Source organism: Engystomops pustulosus, chromosome 3, assembly GCF_040894005.1.
Source record: "Engystomops pustulosus chromosome 3, aEngPut4.maternal, whole genome shotgun sequence".
NCBI classification, from domain to species: domain Eukaryota; kingdom Metazoa; phylum Chordata; class Amphibia; order Anura; family Leptodactylidae; genus Engystomops; species Engystomops pustulosus.
In genome coordinates, this window is record NC_092413.1 from 144,429,008 (window position 1) to 144,450,525 (window position 21,518).

Genomic DNA, 21,518 nt, shown 5'->3' on the forward strand with positions numbered 1-21,518 from the left:
TGTAGAAAGACATAAATAAAAAGTTACCGTAGAGATGCTGTATGGCCAAAATATCATCTTGTGCCAATCGCCGAGTCCGTGTATATGTAGCATTTGGATGCATCAGTGCATATACATCACTAGAGTGCCATAATCCAAGAGCATGACCAATCTCATGTGCTGCCACTTGGACCAGATCATTATACCACACGCCTGTAAAGAATGGTAAAGAGAAGGATATTAATGCAAATCTTAAGGTAGTCCTTATGTTTTCCAAAAAGACAAGATTCTTAAATATACTCAGGATTACTCTGCATTCCAAGACGGGCTCACAAGGACTTCCTGCTGGCAAGCAGAATGAGGAGAATATAGCTACAAGCTACAGAAAGAAAAGGTCTTTATCCCGGGGAGGGGGAGGGAGGCATATAGCAGTGCTGAGTGTTGATACTAGTGAATGTTCAGAAGTCAAATCAAAATAATTTCGCCCCTCGATCAATTGTACCAGTGTCGCTTTAAGCACTATACGCGACGGCTCTGAAGCCAGCGCACATGATGATTTTGTCACTTCATATGTGCTGGCTTTAGAGCCAGTGCATACAGCAGGCACATGAATAAGAAAGAAGGCGGCTGCAGGAGCTGCTTTGGGGGAACATGGAAAGGTGAGGTTTTTTCTTTCCCAGAGTAGGGGGACAGTGTGGCTACACAGGGAGGGGGGCAGTGGCCTGGGTGGGGGAGAACAGTGTGGCTATGGGGGGAGGGGCTGTGCGGCTATGGGGGGAGGAGGAAGTGTGCCTCATGGGTGGGATGGGCAGTGTGGCAACAGGGGGAGGGGACAGTGTGGCTATGTAGGGGGGAACAGTATGACTACCTAGGGGGGGTCAGTGTTGCTAGTTAGAGAGGACAGTGTAGCTTATGGAATGTGGCTTGGGGGGGAGGGCTATGTAGGGGAGACAGTGTGGCTTATGGGGGAGGGCAGTGGGGCTATGTAGGGGGGGTAGTATGACTACCTAGGAGGGATCAGTGTTGCTAGTTGGAGGAAACAATGTCGCTTATGGGGTAAAGTGTGGCTATGTAGGGGGGACAGTGTGGCTACGCAGGGGTTGACAGTGTGGCTTATGGGGGGGACAGTGGGGCTACATAGGGGTTGGGGCAGTGTGGATTATGGATGGGTGGACAGTGTCTATGTACGGGGGGACAGTATGACTACCTGGGGGGGGGACAGTATGACTACCTAGGGGGAGTCAGTGTTGCTAGTTGGAGGAAACAGTGTGGCTTATGGAATGCCTCGGAAGAAGCTGCAAGGCGAAACCCAGGGTCGTGCAATGACTTGGCGTCCTTCTGGAGTTTACAGTTTTACTTTTTATGTGAGTAGATCTGATATTAAACTACTTAATTCTTTGGAACTGTTTATACTATGTCCTTGAAGATTTTCTCTGCATAGCGGAATTAGCCACTAGGAGAACTCTGAGGACTAGGAGAATGTTATAGCAGTTCCGTGTCTGAATGGTGTCTTATTCTCATCTGAAGCGTGGTTGGTCGGATTGGTCTGTAAATGCACTTTAGGACCCTATATGTGGGATGAGAACTTATATGAACCTGGAATAAGAATGAAGGACTAAGAACTTATAAAGCTCTGGTCACACGATACAGTATATGGCTTATGGAATGTGGCTTATGAGGTAAAGTCTGGCTATGTAGGGGGACAGTGTGGCTACGCAGGGGTTGACAGTGTGACTATGTAGGGAGGGAAAGTGTGGCTACAGAGGGGGCAGTGTGGCTTATGGAATGTGGCTAATGGGAGGACAGTGTGGCTACAGAGGGGGACCGTGAGGCTATGGAGGGGACAGTGTGGCTTATGGAATGTGGCTAATGGGGGGGACAGTGTGGCTACGTGGGGGGTACAGTGTTGTTACTGGGGGGGGACAGTGTGGTTACTGCCGGGGGGAGAGACAGTCTTGCTACTGGGGGGAGCCCCACTAAGGCTATGTTGCCTAGTGGCCTACTTAACCCCTTAAGGACGCAGGGTTTTTTCGCTCATTTCTTTCTCTCCACCTTCAAAAATCCATAACTTTTTCATTTTTCCGTGTACAGAGCTGTGTGAGGGCTTATTTTGTGTGTAACAAATTCTACTTCTCAGTCACATTATTTATTTATCCATGCCATGCACTGGGAAGCTGGAAAAAATTTCCAAATATGGAAAAATTTGAAAAAAAACATGTTTGCGTCACGTTCTTGTGGGCTCAGTGATACCAAATTTATACAGATTTCATTGTATTTTAACACGTTTTCAAAAGGTCAACGATTGTGTACAAAAAAGGGAAAAAAATCTTCTGACGCTAATAACTTTTTCAGACTTTGGTGTACGGAGCTGTGTTAGGTGTCATTTTTTGGGAAATGAGCTACAATTTTGAGGTCTGTGCGACATTTTGGTCACTTTTTATTCCATTTTTTATGTGATGTAAAAATGGTGTAAAGTAGCGTTTCGGACATTTGGGTACAATTTTCCATTATGTGGTTCACCGCCGGCAAAAACAGGTCTTATATTGATATATATATTGATAGATCGGGCATTTTGGGATGCGGCGATATATATTGTGATTTTTACTGTTTATTAGGTTTTATATCCGTTCTAGGGAAAGGGGGGTAATTTGAAGTTTTAGATTTTTTACTTTTTTTAAATTATTTTTGTAACTTTTTAGAAACTTTTTTTTACTATATTTTAGACACTCTATGGTACATTAACCCTAGATGATCTGACCATTCCTACCATATAATGCAATACTACTGTATTGCAGTATATGGCATTTTTGAACAGTATTCATAGCCAGTGGCTCATTGTAACAAATCTTCAGAATGCAGACAGTCTCAGGTCTGACAAAGACCCGAGGCTGTCATGGCAACTGATTGCCGATCCCTCGAAAGTGATAGGAGCTAAAACAGCAATAAAACTGAGTAAAATTGTAAAGTAAGGGGTTAAAATGATTTTTATTGTGTAAACATCACTAGGAGATTGAAATTTGAGTATTGAGCAAACCCCTCTAAATATGGAACCATCTTCTGTCTATGAGTTGAAATAAGAAATTATAACCTCCAGTCTCCCCCAGTAGTGTATCTCTACTCACTGGGATTCTACAACTGCTTAATTTATAGTGAGAAGCCCTGGGTCTGTACTTTAGGCTACCTGCACCAAAATTAGCTGGTCTCTAATAAATTTCATGCTACGATTTTACCAGGGGTTGGAGGGTTTCTGGCAAAGCTCAATCTTTCTATTGCAAAGGTCGATTTTAGCACCAAGATCTTCAGCAGTTGAGGGTGCGTTCGTTCATATGTGGAGTGCATGTGCTTTCAGATGCATCACAACAGCTGAGAAGAGGAGATTTACCTAATTATATTGCTGCCAGCATTCCGTTTACAAAACACATGAGTTAACATGATGTTAACGCACATGTCAACATTGTATGATAACATGTTGTTAGCGTTTTATTAAAGCATGCATTTTGTAAACGCAGTGTTGACAGCCATGTAATTAGCCAAATCCTTATCTCAGCTGTGATGCATTTAAAAACACACGCATTAACGCCACATGTGAACGTACCATCAATGACATGTTATTTGACCCCCTTATCTCCGCACCTGCTTAGCAAGTTAATGAATAGGCCATTTCTTAGGGAATTTTTTCCGTCAATGCCCTTCTAGAGGCCATATCTTTTTTTCTATATCTCTTTAGCTTCATGAGGTCTTGCTTTTTCCAGGAAAAATTGAGTTTCATATTTCCTACTAATAAAAATATCCCGCACTACACTATAAAATACATCGCCATAGTGGCCCTTATTGCCTGAGACTATACATATTACATGTCAAAAAGACCATCACACAATATGACATTAATTTATAATGGTCATTTGAGTAAATTTGAAATAAAATATACTATACATTAAATTTTTTTCTGAAAATAAATTTTTACATTTTTAACCAAAAAAGCTATGGCCCTAAGACTAACAGTCCCCACAGAGCATAGTACATACACTGCCATAGAGTTTTTTGTATTTAAAAAATAGGTTTTATTTTATTTTATTTTACTATAGGTCATATAGTACCTTTCAATACCATGTGCTCTGTGACTAGGCAATCGACCCCTGGGAATGGCTATAGAGGAGCAGGGGGCGTTGCTAAACCGTGTGATGGGAGTTTTCATATATTTGAAAAGGACACATGGAGGAGCTATTTCCCGAGGGGGGGGGACTGCTCATCTATAGCCACTCCCAGGTGACAAGTGCCTCGGTGTATGTACTATGCTCTGTGGGGACGGGGGGGGGGGGGGCTGATAAAAATGGGCCTGGTCTGAAGGCTAATTGCTATATTGCAGGTATCATACATAAATAAATGAATTCATAAACACGTTAAGTTTAAAGTGATCAAACGCTTGCGTGGTTCTCCAAATTGTATAAATGAGAACATCAGCTTGTCAAAAAAATGCTTGAGTGTTGGCATATGATGATGCAACTTTTTTATAGGGGTTGTTTCATTTGGACTGTATAGTGAATACCATAAAAATAAAGCCTGCTAGGGAATGGCGCATCTTTGATCTTTCCAGAAGTTAACACAGAATATTAAAAGGTTAATTTAGGAAGTACCATACATTACCGGTATGTCTTGCAGATGGTCCTCATATGCTTGAAGCAAAAGACAGAAACTCAAGAACTGAAAAGGACGTGCTCCTGGATGGGTTAATAAGGCTAGATTCTCATCCTCAGCTTGCATGCCAAGAAACCTGAACGTGTCAGACGGAGGACATAAGAACTTCCTTATAGCCTACACTTGTTTACTTTAAGTCGCCATACTGTAGGAAAGCAGGATGACAAAGCATAGTAGACTACGCTGGTTCATCCTACTTGCTGATGTAAAAAAGGCATATGCAACATCCCCCACCGGGGCCTAGCCTTTTCTCGGGGCCTGGAGTCAGCCGGGGCCCGCAGTACCTGAGTGGCTGGCGGTTGCGGCCTAGGCACGCTTGTGTCACGGTGCTTGGTATGGTTAACCGGAGGGCTGTCCTACAGCCTGGCAGGTCTCCAGCAGGGTGGTGTTGGCAAGAAATGATGAGGGAGAGGCTGCTATAGCGGATCTCCCTGGGGCAACCCTTTGGTGTCTAGAGTATGAGTCTCTGTGTAGTGGACAGGGTGCCTGTGATGATGACAGCCGTAGTAGCAGGGACCAGACGGAGGCAGAGGTTGAACAGAAACACTTACAGTTCTTTATTGGAACCGACAGGAACTTCAGCAACGTGCCTTTAACAGAATGGTGGAGTACTGAGATGCAGTTGGAGGAAGCCACAGGAGGTAGATCGCCAGCCTGGATGCAGAGGGCAGGCTGGGAGGTAGCTGTGTCCTAATAGGAAGCTTCAGCTTGTCCTGGAGTGCTTCAGGTATCACCCTTGAAGGTAGGATGATACCCCTTTCCTCACTAACTCTTATCTATTAGCTCCACTCTTCAGAGGCAGGGGCTAGGCTCTTCCTGCTCTGGTATGGTATGCTGGCTGAATAGAGTCTGGACTGGGGTAACCCAGTCTGCTTCTTCTGATCTGAGCTAGGCTAACTCTAAACTCTTCTGATGTCCTGCAGATCCTCAGGTCTGACCAGGACTGGTCTCTTCTCCCTCCAGGGAGAGACTGCTCTCTAGAACATTCCTGGCCAGGGGTTTTGTAACTCCTCTGGTCAAGTGGTGGCTGCTCCTCCAATTACATCTCAGCTTACATTAGACAGAATGCAATACAAGTGATTGGATGACAGATCTTGAATCATACAAAACACTTAACTCCTGCTTTGCCAGGCAGGAGCTACCACTGCAATGTCCCCTGTGTGATGTGATGACATGCTGTGGGACGTATTCGCAAGCACTCCTTCGCCATTGCATCGGCGAGGGTGTTGCACATACATTTAGCAGAAGCCATAATAGCTTAAAAGAGATGGATACCACTGTATGGCATTCATCCTCAGCCTCTACTAAACACAGACCAAGGCTGTTCTCTCAGTGATGTAACTATCCATAAATGTGCAGAAGGGGGGAGCCCATAACATCATCAGCTATGGTGAGGGGTCAGAGGGTGAGGGGCTGCATAAGACGATGTATCCCACTTTATGCCTATACAGAATGATACTTTACAGCCCTTTGTTGTAAGTATACATTTGGAATTCTCTCGACAAATCCATAACACGGGGGGTAAAAGCTAGATGTGAACATAACCTAAATCTCCAACGTAATAATGTTATGCACTGAAAAATTTTACCCTGCTTCCAGCTGAATCGTGAAGGTCCAAGCACCCAGAACTCATGATTATCAAAGTGAATCTCTCCTCTTGGTGGTAGAAAAGCATGAGCTAGTTCTCCATTTAGACCATCAAAGCAGGGGTGCAATGGGGATTCCCAACAGTCACTGTGATTAAAGGAGTAAAATCCTACAAAATGAGATTTAAGTTAAGTGAAGTGTAACATAGTCTGGGAGGATGTGAAATAATGAATCTACTAAAAACAAATTTGACATTAAACAGTATGATTGTCTACAATTTGAGAGACAGAGACAAGATGGAGGCCTTAATCTGTTAGTTATGAAGGTAGAGATGATTATCTTTAAAATTTCTAACATATCTAAAACTCCAATTTTACTTTTCACATTTTTTTTCTCTTAACTGTTTTCCATATTTAAAAAATACTGGATCAGATTTCCTAAGCAAAATGGTCTAGAATATGCCAAAACTGTGTACTGCATACAGTCATGAGTAACGGACCCCCCTCATTGAATTATATGATTTTATGTATAGGGCCATAATAAAAAAAAAACAAAAAACATATAGATCATTGTTATAGATCGTGCACAGTGACTTGCATGGGAGTCTCACATAGACTCCGGGTTGTCATAGTAAAGTATTGTTGCCCTCTGATGACATCAGAGGGGGCCGCGATCCAGCCCAAGATGGCGTTGTACCGCTGGCATTGAAGTTCTCCCGGTGGCTTTGCCAAAGGCACTTCAATGGTTAACATCTGCAATCACTGCCAGCACCAATCGGGGGTGTTAGCAGTGGATGTTTGCCGCATTATGCAGCAAACACCCAGTATTTATGAAGAGGGCTCAGCCCAGGAGCCTTCTTCATGCACCCACAGCCTCATCATGAGGTTGAGGAACATTATGGTGCGGCAAAGGGTTAATAAAAGGTTCAATATCCTGCCATTTTCCTTGTGGCCACCCATTCTTGTGGGCTTTTGTCATCTTTCACTAAGCACTCCAAATGACACCTCTACATTATTCTTTGGGTCTCTACGATCACGGTGATACCAAATTTATATATTAAGTTTTAATAGATTTGAAAAAAAATAAAAACTTATGTATGAAAAAAAATTCTTGTGTGTAAAAGGAATATAAAGTCTTTTTTTCTTGTTGCTAAGTAGCAAAAAGAAACTTTAATTTGGAGGTTTAGGTTTGTATTTACAGAATAATGCCAAGAATAGCTGTTTTAATATTTTGATAAATTTTGGATTGCGGTGATACCTAACGTTCAATATTTTTTATTTGCATTCTAGGGAAAGCGGGAGTTGATTTGAATTTTTAGTTTTTTTTTTTTTAATATTACATTTTTTTCAACTTTTAACATTTTTAACTTTATGTCTAGGCCCCCTAGAGCAATTTCATCCTAGGGGTCAGAAGACTAATACAATATATACTGCTTCATACAGCCTTAAAGGGGTATTCCCATGAAGACAAGCTTCTTATATGTACCCAGCACAAAAAAATAACACATTCTCTAATTCACTGTTATTACCAAAAAGACAGCATTTCACAGATATAAGTCCAACCTGTCTCTATCAGTCCTGCTGTACACAATTTCAGTTACCCCTAGACACGACCCTGTAACTTCAGACTTAGGGTCGGGCGCCATCTTGGATTTCTGTGCAAGATCGTGCGGATGAGATTACTGTGTCTTTCTGCTAATTACCTGTAGCCACACCCTCTGCACGAAGCTCAGAGACACTCACATCCTGCCAGGAGACCGTGAACAGAGAGAGAGGCTGAAAACTAAGAACTACAAGGAGATATGTGATCCAGGGGAAGGGGGAGGCAGGCACCTATCTGTGAGAAGACAGATGTAGCAGTGCTGTGTGTAATAGGCATCTGATGGATCTCATGCATCTCTCATCTGTCTCATCTCTCTCCTTCTATGTGTCAGTGTGTTAGTACAATGTCAGAAGCCAGATGAAATAGTACCCTAATAATCTAACACACTGTCACCCCCCAGAGCTAGAAGGATCATACTGTGTATGTTAGAGAGGCCCCATCCATACCCTGGAATCTTACACTGAGCAGCCGAGGGAGTGATAGGAGCTAAAACATCAAAAACTGAGTAAAATTGTAAAGTAAGGAGTCAAAATGATCTTTATTGTGTTAACATCCCCAGGGGGTTGAGATGTGAGAATTTTCTTTCATGGGAAAACCCCTTTAACTGACATGTGAAAAATAGGTGTTAAAGATTTACTTGCAGATTTTGTAGGGATTCACATTTTGTAAACCTTTTCCAACCATTTTTGTTATATTATATAATATAATATTCTATTAGCACTAACTGATAGTAAAACAACTTATCATTCTCTGCTCAGCAAATCTCTTAATTCACTTCCAGCTAGTTAAGAAGAGATGTACAGAGAAGGGACGGAAGCTGTGTAAATGCAATTGTAATATTATAGTGTAGTGAGAGGAGGCTGCTGCTGGACATTTTTTTGGGAGAGTAGCGGCTGCATTTCTCACTATAGACTTATACTCCAGTCAATGGGGGATATTTATCATTTTCACAGCGCAATGCATAAAGGGGTTTCAGCCTTGATGTTTCGAGCAGGGTGCTGCGCAGCATTTATTCTACTTCACACCTGACGTAAAATTAGGTGCCTTGGGTTATACTCGAGTATGTACAGTATGTATATTTTTTTCCCTTGTACTGAAAAGGCATTGGGACATTATAGATGTTTTTGGTATGCTATAAAAACAGGAGTATTATAGTGTTCCTAGTGTCCCCTTTTCTGTAGTCCCTCTGCATATAAATACAGACAAAAAGGAGCACTATCCAGAGGGAGCTACAGAAAAGGGGGGAAGCTGCAGGAAATGTGGCATTTTAGACCAGGGGTTTAGAGTTGCGTTGGTTTTAGATATAGGGTATTTGCAGGGCATCCAATTATTTTTTCCCAAGGACCATGGTAAGGGGGGTTACCTGTCCCTGGAAAAAAAATTTGGTTTAACTGGCCCCCTGATACAAAAAGGTTGGGGACTAATGCCTTAGACCCTCTGTAATCGGGCTTTACAGACATTTTTACGACTGTACGACCTTTTGATCACTTTTTATAGATATTTTTATATTTTTCAAAATGGCAAAAAAGTGCCATTTCCAACTTTGGGCGCTATTTTCCGTTATGGGGTTAAACGCATTGAAAAACTGTTAATATATTTTGATAGATCTGGCATTTTCAGATGCGTCAATACCTAATGTGTTTATGATTTTTACTGTTTATTTATATTTATGTCAGTTCTAGGGAAAGGGGGGTGATTAGAATTTTTTTTTTTTTTATTATAATTGTTTTTTTTCTTTTTACTATTTTTCAGACTCCCTAGGGTACTTTAACCCTAGGTTGTCTGATCAATCCTATCATATACTGTCATACTACAGTATGGCAGTATATGGGGATTTTCCTCATTCATTACAATGTGCTATCAGCTCACGGGCTGAGCCTCTCCATGCAGCGGGACGCGAACCAGTTAAATACTTTTATACATTAACACAGTGTTATAATAATAATAATCTTTAACCCTTAAAGGTTAGGGTTAGCAGTACAAAGAAATCAATACAAATAATACCCGTATAGTGCGTCTCAGAAGGCAAACTCATTCACTCTCCCATTCACACCTCACACACACACAGCTATCTCTCCTCCTCTCCAGAAGCAGTCTGAGCAGTCACCCACACATCCCAGATCGAGGAAAAAACGATCCGGAACAAAACCCTCTCAAATTTTGCTTGGAGGACGTCTCCTACTAGGCCCAGGAGACACACCTGAGGGGAGCAGGCACCTGGAAGACCCAGACGCCCATTGATGTAAGAATGAATGCCCCTCCAATAGTCCTGAATGGACGGGCATTCCCAAACCATGTGGAAGAAGGCACTTGTATCCTCCCCGCACCTAGAACACACAGCCGAGGGAAGTCAATGCATCTGACGCAGCCGCAAAGGGGTCAAGTACACTTGGTACAATCACTTAACTTGTATCAACTGGTATGGGGCACTAATAACGGTTGAGCGCCAGTTGTGTGTAATTTCTTTGAGATGATGGTCCTCTAAGTCAGGGATATCTCTTTGCCATACATGGAAGCTTCTCTCAGCGGGAGAGGGCTGGGAATCCATCAGTTGTTTATAGAAGGTGGAGGTGGGTTTCCCAAGGTCCTTAGTTCTAGCGATGGCCTCCATGGGGCAGTGTTCCAACTTTAATTCCTCCCTCCCAAACTGGACCCCCAGTGCATGACGCAATTGTAAGTATCTATAGAAAGCTGTTGGAGCTAGATTAAAATCAAATATTTAATCCCCTTACGTGCCCAAAACTCAAAGTCCGGTAAAGATCTCAGCTCGGGCAGGAAGGAGTTACACCACAAGGGAGTAACTGGAGACCAGGCCCAGAGTCATCCCACCGATAATCCACTACTCTCTTCCATACTGTCACAGTTGCTACCATATTCGATGTACAGTAACGCCCATGAACCTTTCCTCCCCTGTAAACAAAGTTGGTCAGTGCCTCGTACGAGCCCATAAGTGCCGCCTCTAGGACTACAGCTGGGTTGTTAGAGTCTGCCCTTATCCACCACATTGCATATGTCAATTGAACTGCCTGGTAATAATTGTGCATATGCGGTAAATCTAACCCTCCTCTGTCCGTCGGGGCCCTCAGGGTTTCCCTTGCGATTCTCAGTGGACTAGACCCCCACAGAAATGATGTCAGGAGCTTGTCAATGGCTAGGAAGTGGGACCTGGGCAGCAGCGCCGGAGCAGCAAGGTACAGGTAGAGGAGTTTGGGCAGAATGACCATCTTGAAAATATTGATTCTACCCAATAGATGGGTAGATTCTCCCACGCCTTAAGCTTTGCGGTCACATATTGCATAGTAGGAGTCAAATTTAGGGATGCAAATTTGGAGACATCTTTGTGAATGACTATCCCCAAGTAAGTGAAATGTTCAACCACCATGAGACTGGAAGACCGCGAGATCAAATCAAGGTTAAAATCATCCACCATAAGGAGGGCAGATTTGTGCCAGTTGACCCTTAGCCCAGAAAAGCTCCCAAACTCATTCACCACTGCCAGCAGGGCGCCAAGCGAGGGACCCGGGTCAACTAGGTAGACCAGTAGGTCATCTGCGTAGAGAGATAATTTTTCACCAAGGAAATCTCTATCTGCCGCGGATAATCTTGGGAGAGACATGGTATTTAAATAGGCCCGCGTGGCGTCTAATGGGAGATCTACCTTAGAGACGTAAAGTCCGGAGTAGAACTGAATGAACTGAGCGCATATGCCAGCAGGGTCCGTTACCGTGGAGCCCAATTGGTCGGAGATGCCAGCCACCACTGTTTGGGGGGTCTCAACCCTAGATAAATATGCCAATGTCTTTCCTCCTTTGTCCCTGTCAGCAAAGATACGTTGTCTCTGATTCAGCATTTTTTTAGTGGTATATTCTGTCAAGTGTAAGTCATGCTGTCTCTGTAGCCCCAACCATGCTTCTCTAGCAGCGTCGGTCTGTTGCGTCAGCAATGAAGGAGGTTGTTGTTGCAGCAGAAGTGAAAATCCTTGCCAAGTTGGGCCATGGCTAAAAATTTGATAACATACATAATACCAACAACAATTATCGAAAGTGGCTATGCAGAAGCTCAAAATAGGAGTATATATCAAGACAAATCTTTCATGTGTGGTCAATACACTTCAAGTCTTCTATGTTCCAGTCTAATATATACTGGCAGCTAGACTCCCTTATCTGAAGAAAGGTATAATAGGCTTTCCTACATGGCAGACCTATAAGCCATCATAAGAACTTCAGTTGCCATGGAAACTATCCGCACCCTCATTTTGCACCCCGTGGGTGCGATAGGATGAGAGAGGGAACTTCCTTCCTCAAAATGCATTTACCGATAGTTGTGAGATCAGAGAATCTAATAGGTTAGCAGTAGAATTGGACCTTCTTCCAATCCAAGATGTTAGAGTGGGTGCCCAGCTGTCAGAAGACAACCAAGCAACTGAGGCCCATGCTAAATTAAGATTAGACCACTGTAAAAACACGTTTGTGTAGTCACTAAGGACTAGCAGCACCTGACTACTGTACTACTAATTCTAAAACCACCACAAAGCTGATTGCGATGCAGTTTTAACTGCAACGTGTGAACGCACCCTAAGGAACAAGCACCACATGTTTTGCATTGTTAACCGACAAAACATGTGTTGCTCATTCCCCATCACAAGTTTTTAGGTCTAAATGCATCTCTCTCCTGCTGTGCTTGGATTGTGTCTATAAATACAATTCAATTGCAGTGTCTGAACACAGCCTCAGGATGTACTTAACCCTAATTTTTCTGCAGTTTGGCCTACTTTTTGTAAAATAAATGATGATGACACTGTCATCTGTCATGTGTGAATGTGCTCCTAAGATAAAAGCGTCAGTAGAGGTTTGTCATGAAGAGAAGGTGTAAAAACACACAGCATTGGTGGTAGAGATATAACTGAAGAAAGCGATTAAAGGGTTTCCTATTCCATTTTTATTATAAAAATCCATAGTGCATATTTCTATTAAATTAATTAAAAAAGATGCTGGGACCTTGCCATGAGACTCACTAAGTTGCAAGGAGTGTGACTAGAAGTTTGCAGAAAATGCATTGTCCATGTATAATGCGCTGTGTCGGTAACTCTCCTGGCAATTAATTTAATAAGGATTTGAGCGATGAATTTTTAGAATGAAAAATGGATGGGAAACAAGAAGCGGTGAGAAGACTTCTATGAGAACCTGCTTTAGGTTTAATGTTGATAACCTGATGACAGATTCCCATTAAGGTTTGCATAAAACATTTGGCTTAACACATTTAAGTGGCATATTTCATTCAAGGATGTTGTCCTTACCTATGCTGAGGTCTGACTTGAGTTTAGGGAACACACGTTGAAAGGTTAGAGGGGAAACCTTGCTCCACATGCTGAAAGCAATCTCTAGTGCTTTATCCGTGTCTCCTTTGTTTAATGTATTAGGATATTGAACAATCCTGAAAAATACAGTAAATGCGATGAGTACATTGTGTGATTTAAACTGAGTACTGTATATAGATATAAATACATATACACCTATTTAGGGGTGAGCATAGGGATGTATATCTTTGAGTACCATGTTTCAGTACTGTACATGCATATTGCAGCAAGTCTTACCTGTATGTCAGGTTTAAATGGTCCCACTTGTATCCCAGTGGATTTATAGTATAACGTTTCCATCTGCCACTGCGCGATGGGAAGTTGACACCACAAGCTTGTCTGTCTCCCTTTAACTGCACAATGGTCCAGAAAATATAACTATAGTTAGTATGTAGATATTGTTATATATATACAAATATATATATAGGATTATGTACAGTGCTACAACAGATGTTGGTGCTATAAACGCAATGTGAATAAATCATACATTATCCTCAAGTTTTATAATAAATGCCAGGGTGCAAACTTCTACTTACCAAATCATAGACAGATTCCTGCTGATACCAAATGCCAAAACTGAGCAAAAGAAGGGAAGCACCAGTGATCACATACATAGACATAATACTTAAGATGCCATCTGTAACCATCAAACCCATCCTGGGAATATAACAGGCACCGGAGTCAAGTGCCCGCTGCTATGCTCGCCTTGAGTAACCCACAGTCATTGCAGTAAGATCAAAACACTGCAATCTCCTCAAAAAGGAGGATAAAAGATTGGAGATCAAACAAACAACTATCCTAAAGCAGGGGGGGGGACAAGGATGTGTCTGCTGGAGGAAGGAAATATAGATGAACAGTCTGAGATCTAAATGAGGCAGACACAAGCATAGTCCACAGGGGGAAGAGGGAAAGAGTAAACCAGGAGCTGCAGAACTCATGTGTATTTTGTTAGTGGACACGTGGAGAAACGAACAACCCGTCCTTTGTCTCAGATTCCAATATGCTCTCTATAGCCATATGTTACATTTGACACCCTTTACACACAGTATAGAAAAGCGCACATTTAGGATGTATTCACATTACAGCATATTCCTGTCTATTTACCATTAAATACATTTACAGTAATTCACATAAAACATTAGGTAGCTTTATAAATACATTTAGAAAACCAAAGGTTTCCCGAACACATTCCCCTGAGGGGGTTTGGTAATGCAAAAGCACTGAACAGTCAGTAAAGAAATGTTGAATGGTATCATAAAATGTAAGTTTTAATGTATCAGGTAAATGCATACAGAATACACACAATTTAATTACATAAAACCAGTAACTGGCCAGTAGTGCAACCAAAACCAAAAATCAGTATACACAACTGCTGCAAATGTAGTACAGTCCCCTACTTAAGAAGACCCTACTTGCAGACGACCCCTAGTTACAAACGGACCTCTGGATGTTGGTATTTTACTGTACTTTAACCTTAGCTGTAGGAGTTATAAAATTTGTCTGCAATGAAGCTTTATTGTTAATCCTAGTTCTTATGACAACCCAACATTTTTAAAATCCAGTTGTCACAGGGACCAAAAAAATTCTGGCTGGGGTTACAATTACAAAATATACAATTCCGAGTTACATACAAATTTAACTTAAGAACAAACCTACAGAAACTATCTTGCACGTAACTGCCTGTAGTAAGGTGATCAGCTCTTACCAGCCATCTACAGTAGGTACAGGAGCAAACCATTAGAGATGTGGAGTTGGACCACAGTGCATGAAGAGGGAGGTCTTGGTACTGACCCTAATCTACTCCTAACAGTCCTGGAGCAGCCCTGGATTTTCTCAAGTACCCATTGCTATAAATCAGACCAATTTATCAATACATTTGCAGCAGTTGTGTACGTTTTGGTTGTGGCTACTGGCTAATTATTGGCTTTGTGTGTTTAAATTGTGTGTGTTTCTGTATGCTATTACCTGATACAATGAAAGTAACATTTTATGATACAATTCGCCATTTCAATTCAACCTTTTTAAATATGCAGCCATCCAAGGACATCTCTCTCATTTTTATGGACTACCTTTATGGAAAATTATCTTCACCCAGGTACTTTTTTGTTAATAATATGCAATTGAAGACATTTATATATATGGTGGATTAATTAAATTAAATGTGAATGCCCAGATATGAATACCCCTTTAAAGGGCACCTACCACCACAAATCTACCTATAAAGGTAGATTGGGTGGTAGGTGCATCAATGGGACGTGAGGATAGCCCTTTTAAGGGCTAATCCTCACGTCCCCTCACTTTTTTGGTAACTTTTATTCCATATATATTTAAATTTACTTATGTGGCTACCGGGGCGTGGAGTAGCCGCATATGAGATTACATGAGGCGGCTACTCCACGCCCCGGTACCCACTTTACCCCTCCTACTCACCCATCTTCGGCGCGCAGCTCCGCGTAGCTGCGCGCCCTCGTCCGGCGACCCTGCCGTCTGCGCATGCGCAGAAGAGCAGGCCCGCGCCTGTTTCGGAGCAGTGACCGCGTAGGCGCGGGCCTGCTCTTCTGCGCATGCGCAGACGGCAGGGTCAACGGACGAGGGCGCGCAGCTACGCGGAGCTGCGCGCCGAAGATGGGTGAGTAGGAGGGGTAAAGTGGGTACCGGGGCGTGGAGTAGCCGCCTCATGTAATCTCATATGCGGCTACTCCACGCCCCGGTAGCCACATAAGTAAATTTAAATATATATGGAATAAAAGTTACCAAAAAAGTGAGGGGACGTGAGGATTAGCCCTTAAAAGGTCTATCCTCACGTCCCATTGATGCACCTACCACCCAATCTACCTTTATAGGTAGATTTGTGGTGGTAGGTTTCCTTTAAAGGGGTTTTCCCATGAAAGGAAATTCTCAAATTTCAATCCCCTTGTGATATAAACACAATAAAGAACATTTTTAACCCTTTACTTTACAATGTTGATCAGTTTTATTGCTCCTGTTTTAGCTCCTATCACTAAGTGATGGTCAGTGCAAAATTCCAGAATGTGGGTGGGAACTCTCTAAGCAGACACAATTTGATCCTTGATGTGCTGTGAGATGTTGTGTGCTGACAATGAGGTTTGATTATCAGGATACAGGTTGATATACACTTCCATTTAGCTTCTGAACATTGCATTATCTAACAACATATAAAGAGAGATGAGATCCATGAGATGCCTATTACACACAATGACAAAGTTAACTCTCCTACATCTCTGGAATGCAGGGAGCAGGGCTAGAGGCAGAGAACAGGGAGAGACAGAAATCTCAGCTCCACAGCCGCCAGACAGAAAACCAAGATGGCTTCCCCGACTCAAGTCAGAAGTTACAGCGATGTGTCTAGGGGCAACTAAAATTGTGTACACCAGGACTGATAAAGACAGGTTGGACTTAATAACAAAAATACAGCATTTCACAGATATAACTGTGAATTAGAGAATGTGTTATTTTGTTATCCTGAGTACATATAAGAAACTTGTCTTCATGGGAATACACCTTTAAGCCATAGCCCCCAATGTTGTCTCCAGACTGCCAGTCAGTGTGACAAAGTGAAAACCACAATACTGCCATAGCAGTGTGTGACAGCTACAGTGTTGCTATAACAGTGACTAACAGCAACTGTGTGCCCCTCATGAGTGGCAACAGTTCCCCACATATAAAACGGCAAACACCTCGCCAGACCCAGGTTTCGCCTCTTCATGCCCCGGAAGAAGCCTGAAGAGGTGAAACCTGGGTCTGGCGAGGTGTTTGGCATTTTTGTGTTGTGATATGCACGTTTTTAAATCTTATTTTGTGAGTATATACAATAAAAAAGTCTTCCTTTTGCCTTGGAAACCTGCATTATCTGTCCGTCTATTTCATGACATGGGATTGAAGGTGCACCGCGGGCACGAAAGTGACATGGGGTTGCACTTAAAGGGGTATTCTCATCTGGGCACTCACATTCAGTTTCATTAATCTGCCATATAAAAACATTTCTTCAATTAGATGTTATTAAAAAAAAATGTTCCTGTGTGAAGATAATTTCTCATAAATGTAGTCATTTGGTCCCTTAGAAACGAGATAGCTTCCTCAGATACGACCACCTCTACTGGAGAGATTGCACAAAGAAACAAAAAGTTTTTGTATATGAAATGTCCAGGAGTTACTACATGTCCCACAGCCGTCCTGTGGTAATGATTGCTGAATCCTGGTGGTCCGGCAGGGCTCAATAGCGCATGTCTGGCCACCGCTGCCAAAATGTGACGTGGTCGTATCTGAGGAAGCTATCTGGTTTCTAAGGGACCATATCACTACATTTATAGAAAATTATCTTCACACAGGAACATTTTTTTTATTAACATCCTATTGAAGAAATGTTTACGTATGGTAAATGAATTTAATTAAATGTAAATGCCCTGATGAGAATACCCCTTTAAGGACTAACCTTGGGAAACGGAAGAAAAAGCAAGGAACCTAGGAGCTCTTCAATTTGTAACTGGAGGGAAGGTGGTGAGATTATCCATTGAAACTGAACCTTTTCTTGATGAGTAGAGCACTGATCTTTTTTTGGACTGTGATCATTGTTCAGTGGGCTATGGGTAAAACTGTGGCTGAGAGCAGAATAGGAAAAGAGTCAGAGCTCACAAAGAACTTTTTGCAGGTTAGGGAGCTGAAGGCCAATGGCTGACTTGAGGAGCAAGCAAATGGCACTAGCCCAAGAGCAGAAGACTACTTACCTTACATACAAAAACAAATATCCAGCAACTCCCGACGTTGATTAAAAAAAATTGGTTCCCCAATGATATCAGTCTTATATACTCCTGCTATACCGGACAGCTTGACGGCACACATGGTGAGACAATGGTCTAAAGCAGGTGTATTTCATCTAGCGGACCTGGTTGACCATTTCCCATTGGAATTAAGGCAATTTGACTACCTTACGAAGGAACGTAATTTGATAGAGACTAATGGTAACATTATCTACAAGTGAGGCATTATGTTACATATCAGTTTGGATCTACACAGGTTTCTAGGCCCTCTGAATTTGAACAGTTATGCAGGAAAAGCACCTCGATACAAGGTACGATATCAACTATCTACCAGATTTTGTCTACCCCTCTAGGGGATTCCCCATCTTCACACAAGTATATGATTAAGTGGGAGACGGACACCAGACAAACCATCTCCCCTGCTCTCTGGCAGGTAATTTGGAGCAGGACGGCTAAATCGTCTGTATGCACAGCTTATAAAGAAACACAATATAAGATCTTAATGCACTGGTACCACACCCCCGCACTACTGCACACATTTAATCCAATAATTCCAGCTACATGCTGGAGGTGCTATGTTTATCACATCTTCTGGACTTGCCCCCTCATAGTGCCGTACTGGAGGTGTTGGGGAGATTGTACGGTTCTGGTGTCCCGTTAGACCCTTTGATATATCTCCTTAATTTAATGTACCCCCATGGAACATGAGTAAAAACTGTGCAAAGCTATTTTTCAACTTATGTACAGCATCCGAAAGTTTAATAGCAAAAGCCTGGAAGCAGATGACCCCACTGTCAGAGTTGTTTCTTCGTATTACAGAAATTCACTCGCTAGAGAGGATGACAAGGATGCCTTCCAGTCAGTGTGGGAGCCGTGGGACTCTTTTCTGCACACAAGTCGGTATATAAGCCCCCCCCCAGGCTATGCTCTACCTAGCACCTAGCAACTATTATAGCTTAGATAAGCAACTCTGAATCCCCAGATACCCTTATATGTCTGATGTCTCGCCTGCCCCAGTCTTGTGTTTCCGTTTTTATTGACGGGTTATATAAGTTCGTTATACAAATTACCAATTACACCCAAGAACAATTTTTTGTTTGGGTGCCGTTAGAAGTTTGAAGCTGCCAAAATAGGCCTGGCTATAATAGTCAGGTTTAATCATGCTATGGGAAGTTTGAATCTGCCTACAGTAACCTGTTGTATGACTATATGATAAATGGATGGCTTGCTATATTATATTATGTTCTAGAAAAATATGTCATGTGCTTTACATGTTATCTGTACGACCTGAAACCGTTACTTATGTTCACAAGAATGATGACTATTGTGTTATATTGCTTCTCGTTTTAATTTTGTAATGGATGACACTAAATTTAAGATAATAAAAATTACAGTTATAAAAAAAATGTATTTCTTTCTCAAATCTTAATAGGCATACAAAAATATCATAGGAACATGAAAAAGATTGACGCGTTTCAGCCACTTGAGGCTTTAGTTATGAGATAATGATTAAAACCTAAAGTGGCTGAAACGCATCAATCTTTTTCATGTGCCTATGAATTTTTGTATGCCTGCATCGATAAAGATTTTTTGTATCGCTGCGCATTGTTGTATGTGGAGTTTCTCCTGAGTCTTGAGAGCTTCCGTGCATGGAGGGGGTGAGTGGAGAGCCGGCACATTTTATTTTTTGGATCCTTAGTCTTAAGACCGGCACCAGGCCTCTATATTTGCAATTGGGCAAGAGTCTTGTAGGGTCCATTTACTGTAAACTATTTTATCCAATAGTCAAATGTAACTGATTTCATGATAATTTTTACCAAATTGTCATGTGTTTTCCCTTTTTCAAAACCGAACAATGTCTGTATTGTATTGCTTAGCTTGTTTCTTTCTAGAGTTATGGCATTTTACTGTTCTAAAGCTACTTTACATAAATCTCCCTGAGCAGCAGTAAAGTGGGAAAAGTCTAATATCTTCCTATCTTTGCCCAGAATGGAGTCAATTGCAACCTGCCCATAGTTGCCATGATACATTCTGTTTTCTCATGAAGGAGGTTGAAATTCCAACAAGTAAATCTTCTGAACACTGCTAAATATGTACTTAAAGGAAATCTACCATGAAAATCTAGCATAATAAACCAAGGAAACTTACTCATAAATCCTGGGACTGCAACTTTTGTAATCTTAGATTTGTTATCCATGGCCTCCTTCCTTCTAAAATTATGCTGATAAGCCTAAAAGGCTCTGGTGGGCATTACCAGAACCACTCAGTGCTGTAGTTTCACAGGCAATATCACTGTCTCCCCCTCTGCACCCTCACACAGATGCAGACACAAGGCTCTCCTGTTAGCTACTTAAGGCACTATCACATGACTTCCCCCTCCAGAGTGAGCAGAAGCCCCTTCAGCAGTTGGTAGAATTTCTTGTTAACATAATCGAAGGTCTCACAACAGAGGTCAGCAAAGAGTGTGGAAAAAACACTGCCTTCGATGGGCTGAACTGAGGATAGCAAAGAAACTGCTGTACATAAGTAATAGGCAACATTTTTTTAAAATCAGAGTTATGCTTTAATACCTAAACCAAGTTTTAAAAAAAAAAATGTATGGCTACTCCAATACAAACCTCACACAGTTAACACACCATCAGTCTACCACACAGGGACAGATTGGACAATGCAGACAGAAAGGATGCCTGAAGAGGTTAGCACCACTGCAGGATTCTTGGGAGCCAGGAATGGTGGTGCGAATATCATTGCCCCCAAGCTTCCATTCGCAGCACACCCGCTAAAGTTACATGACAAAAGAACTTCATTTACTTGGCTAAAAAGGGATGTAATTTTTGTAACATTGACAGCTGATGTATACTCCTTGTGGGAAAACCAGAAGGTAGATTAATGAAAAGTGTCAGAGAAGAACTGTTGTAGTTGCCCATGGAAACCAATCAGAGCTCAGCTTTCATTTTCCAACAGCTGTTTATAAAATTAAAGATAAGCTTTGATTGGTTGCTATGGGCACTAGAATTTTTACCTCAGACAATTGATTAATCTCCCCCTATGTGCAAATGTAATTATATTAACAGTTGTAATATGCAATTGAAAGTAGGGTTGTCTGTAGCATAGATATATGAAGACATGCTTGGTATTAAGCCGTCTGCACAAGATCAGGATACGCAGATTTTAAATTCTGTACTAGTGCCAAATATCTTCTATAAAGTGCAATAGTTTTAAAATCAATAATTAATACAATCGCTGGCTGATGGCAGCAGCAATTTTAATTAGATTTTTACTATTTATGTTGCTTTATAGAGAATAGCTGGACCATTATACAAGCTCTTATACCTCGTGTCAATGAACATGATGGTGCAATATTAAGATTATTATTAATACACACAATGGGAGATTTATCAGAAGTCTAAGGTAAAACGACTCTGGTGCCCATGGAAACAAATCAGAGCTGCGGGAGGGAAAATGAAAGCTGAGATCTGATTGGTCACCATGGGCAACCTGAGTGAAGTTGGGTCCCCCCA

The 21,518-nt window shown here is 41.9% G+C and overlaps 1 protein-coding gene across 1 annotated transcript in view; it reads right to left on the reverse strand.

Annotated features, from left to right (window-relative positions):
• Positions 1-14,100, reverse strand: part of LOC140120567 (matrix metalloproteinase-23-like) — a 30,001-nt gene extending 15,901 nt beyond the window's left edge. The window contains exons 1-5 of the mRNA XM_072139557.1: positions 13,756-14,100; positions 13,457-13,572; positions 13,160-13,296; positions 6,263-6,430; positions 28-192 (exon numbers count right to left, since the gene is read on the reverse strand). Of these exons, the coding sequence (XP_071995658.1) occupies positions 28-192; positions 6,263-6,430; positions 13,160-13,296; positions 13,457-13,572; positions 13,756-13,875 (706 nt within the window). The 5' untranslated portion in view covers positions 13,876-14,100. The remainder of the gene's footprint in view (positions 1-27; positions 193-6,262; positions 6,431-13,159; positions 13,297-13,456; positions 13,573-13,755) is intronic.
• Between the last annotated feature and the right edge of the window lie 7,418 nt (positions 14,101-21,518).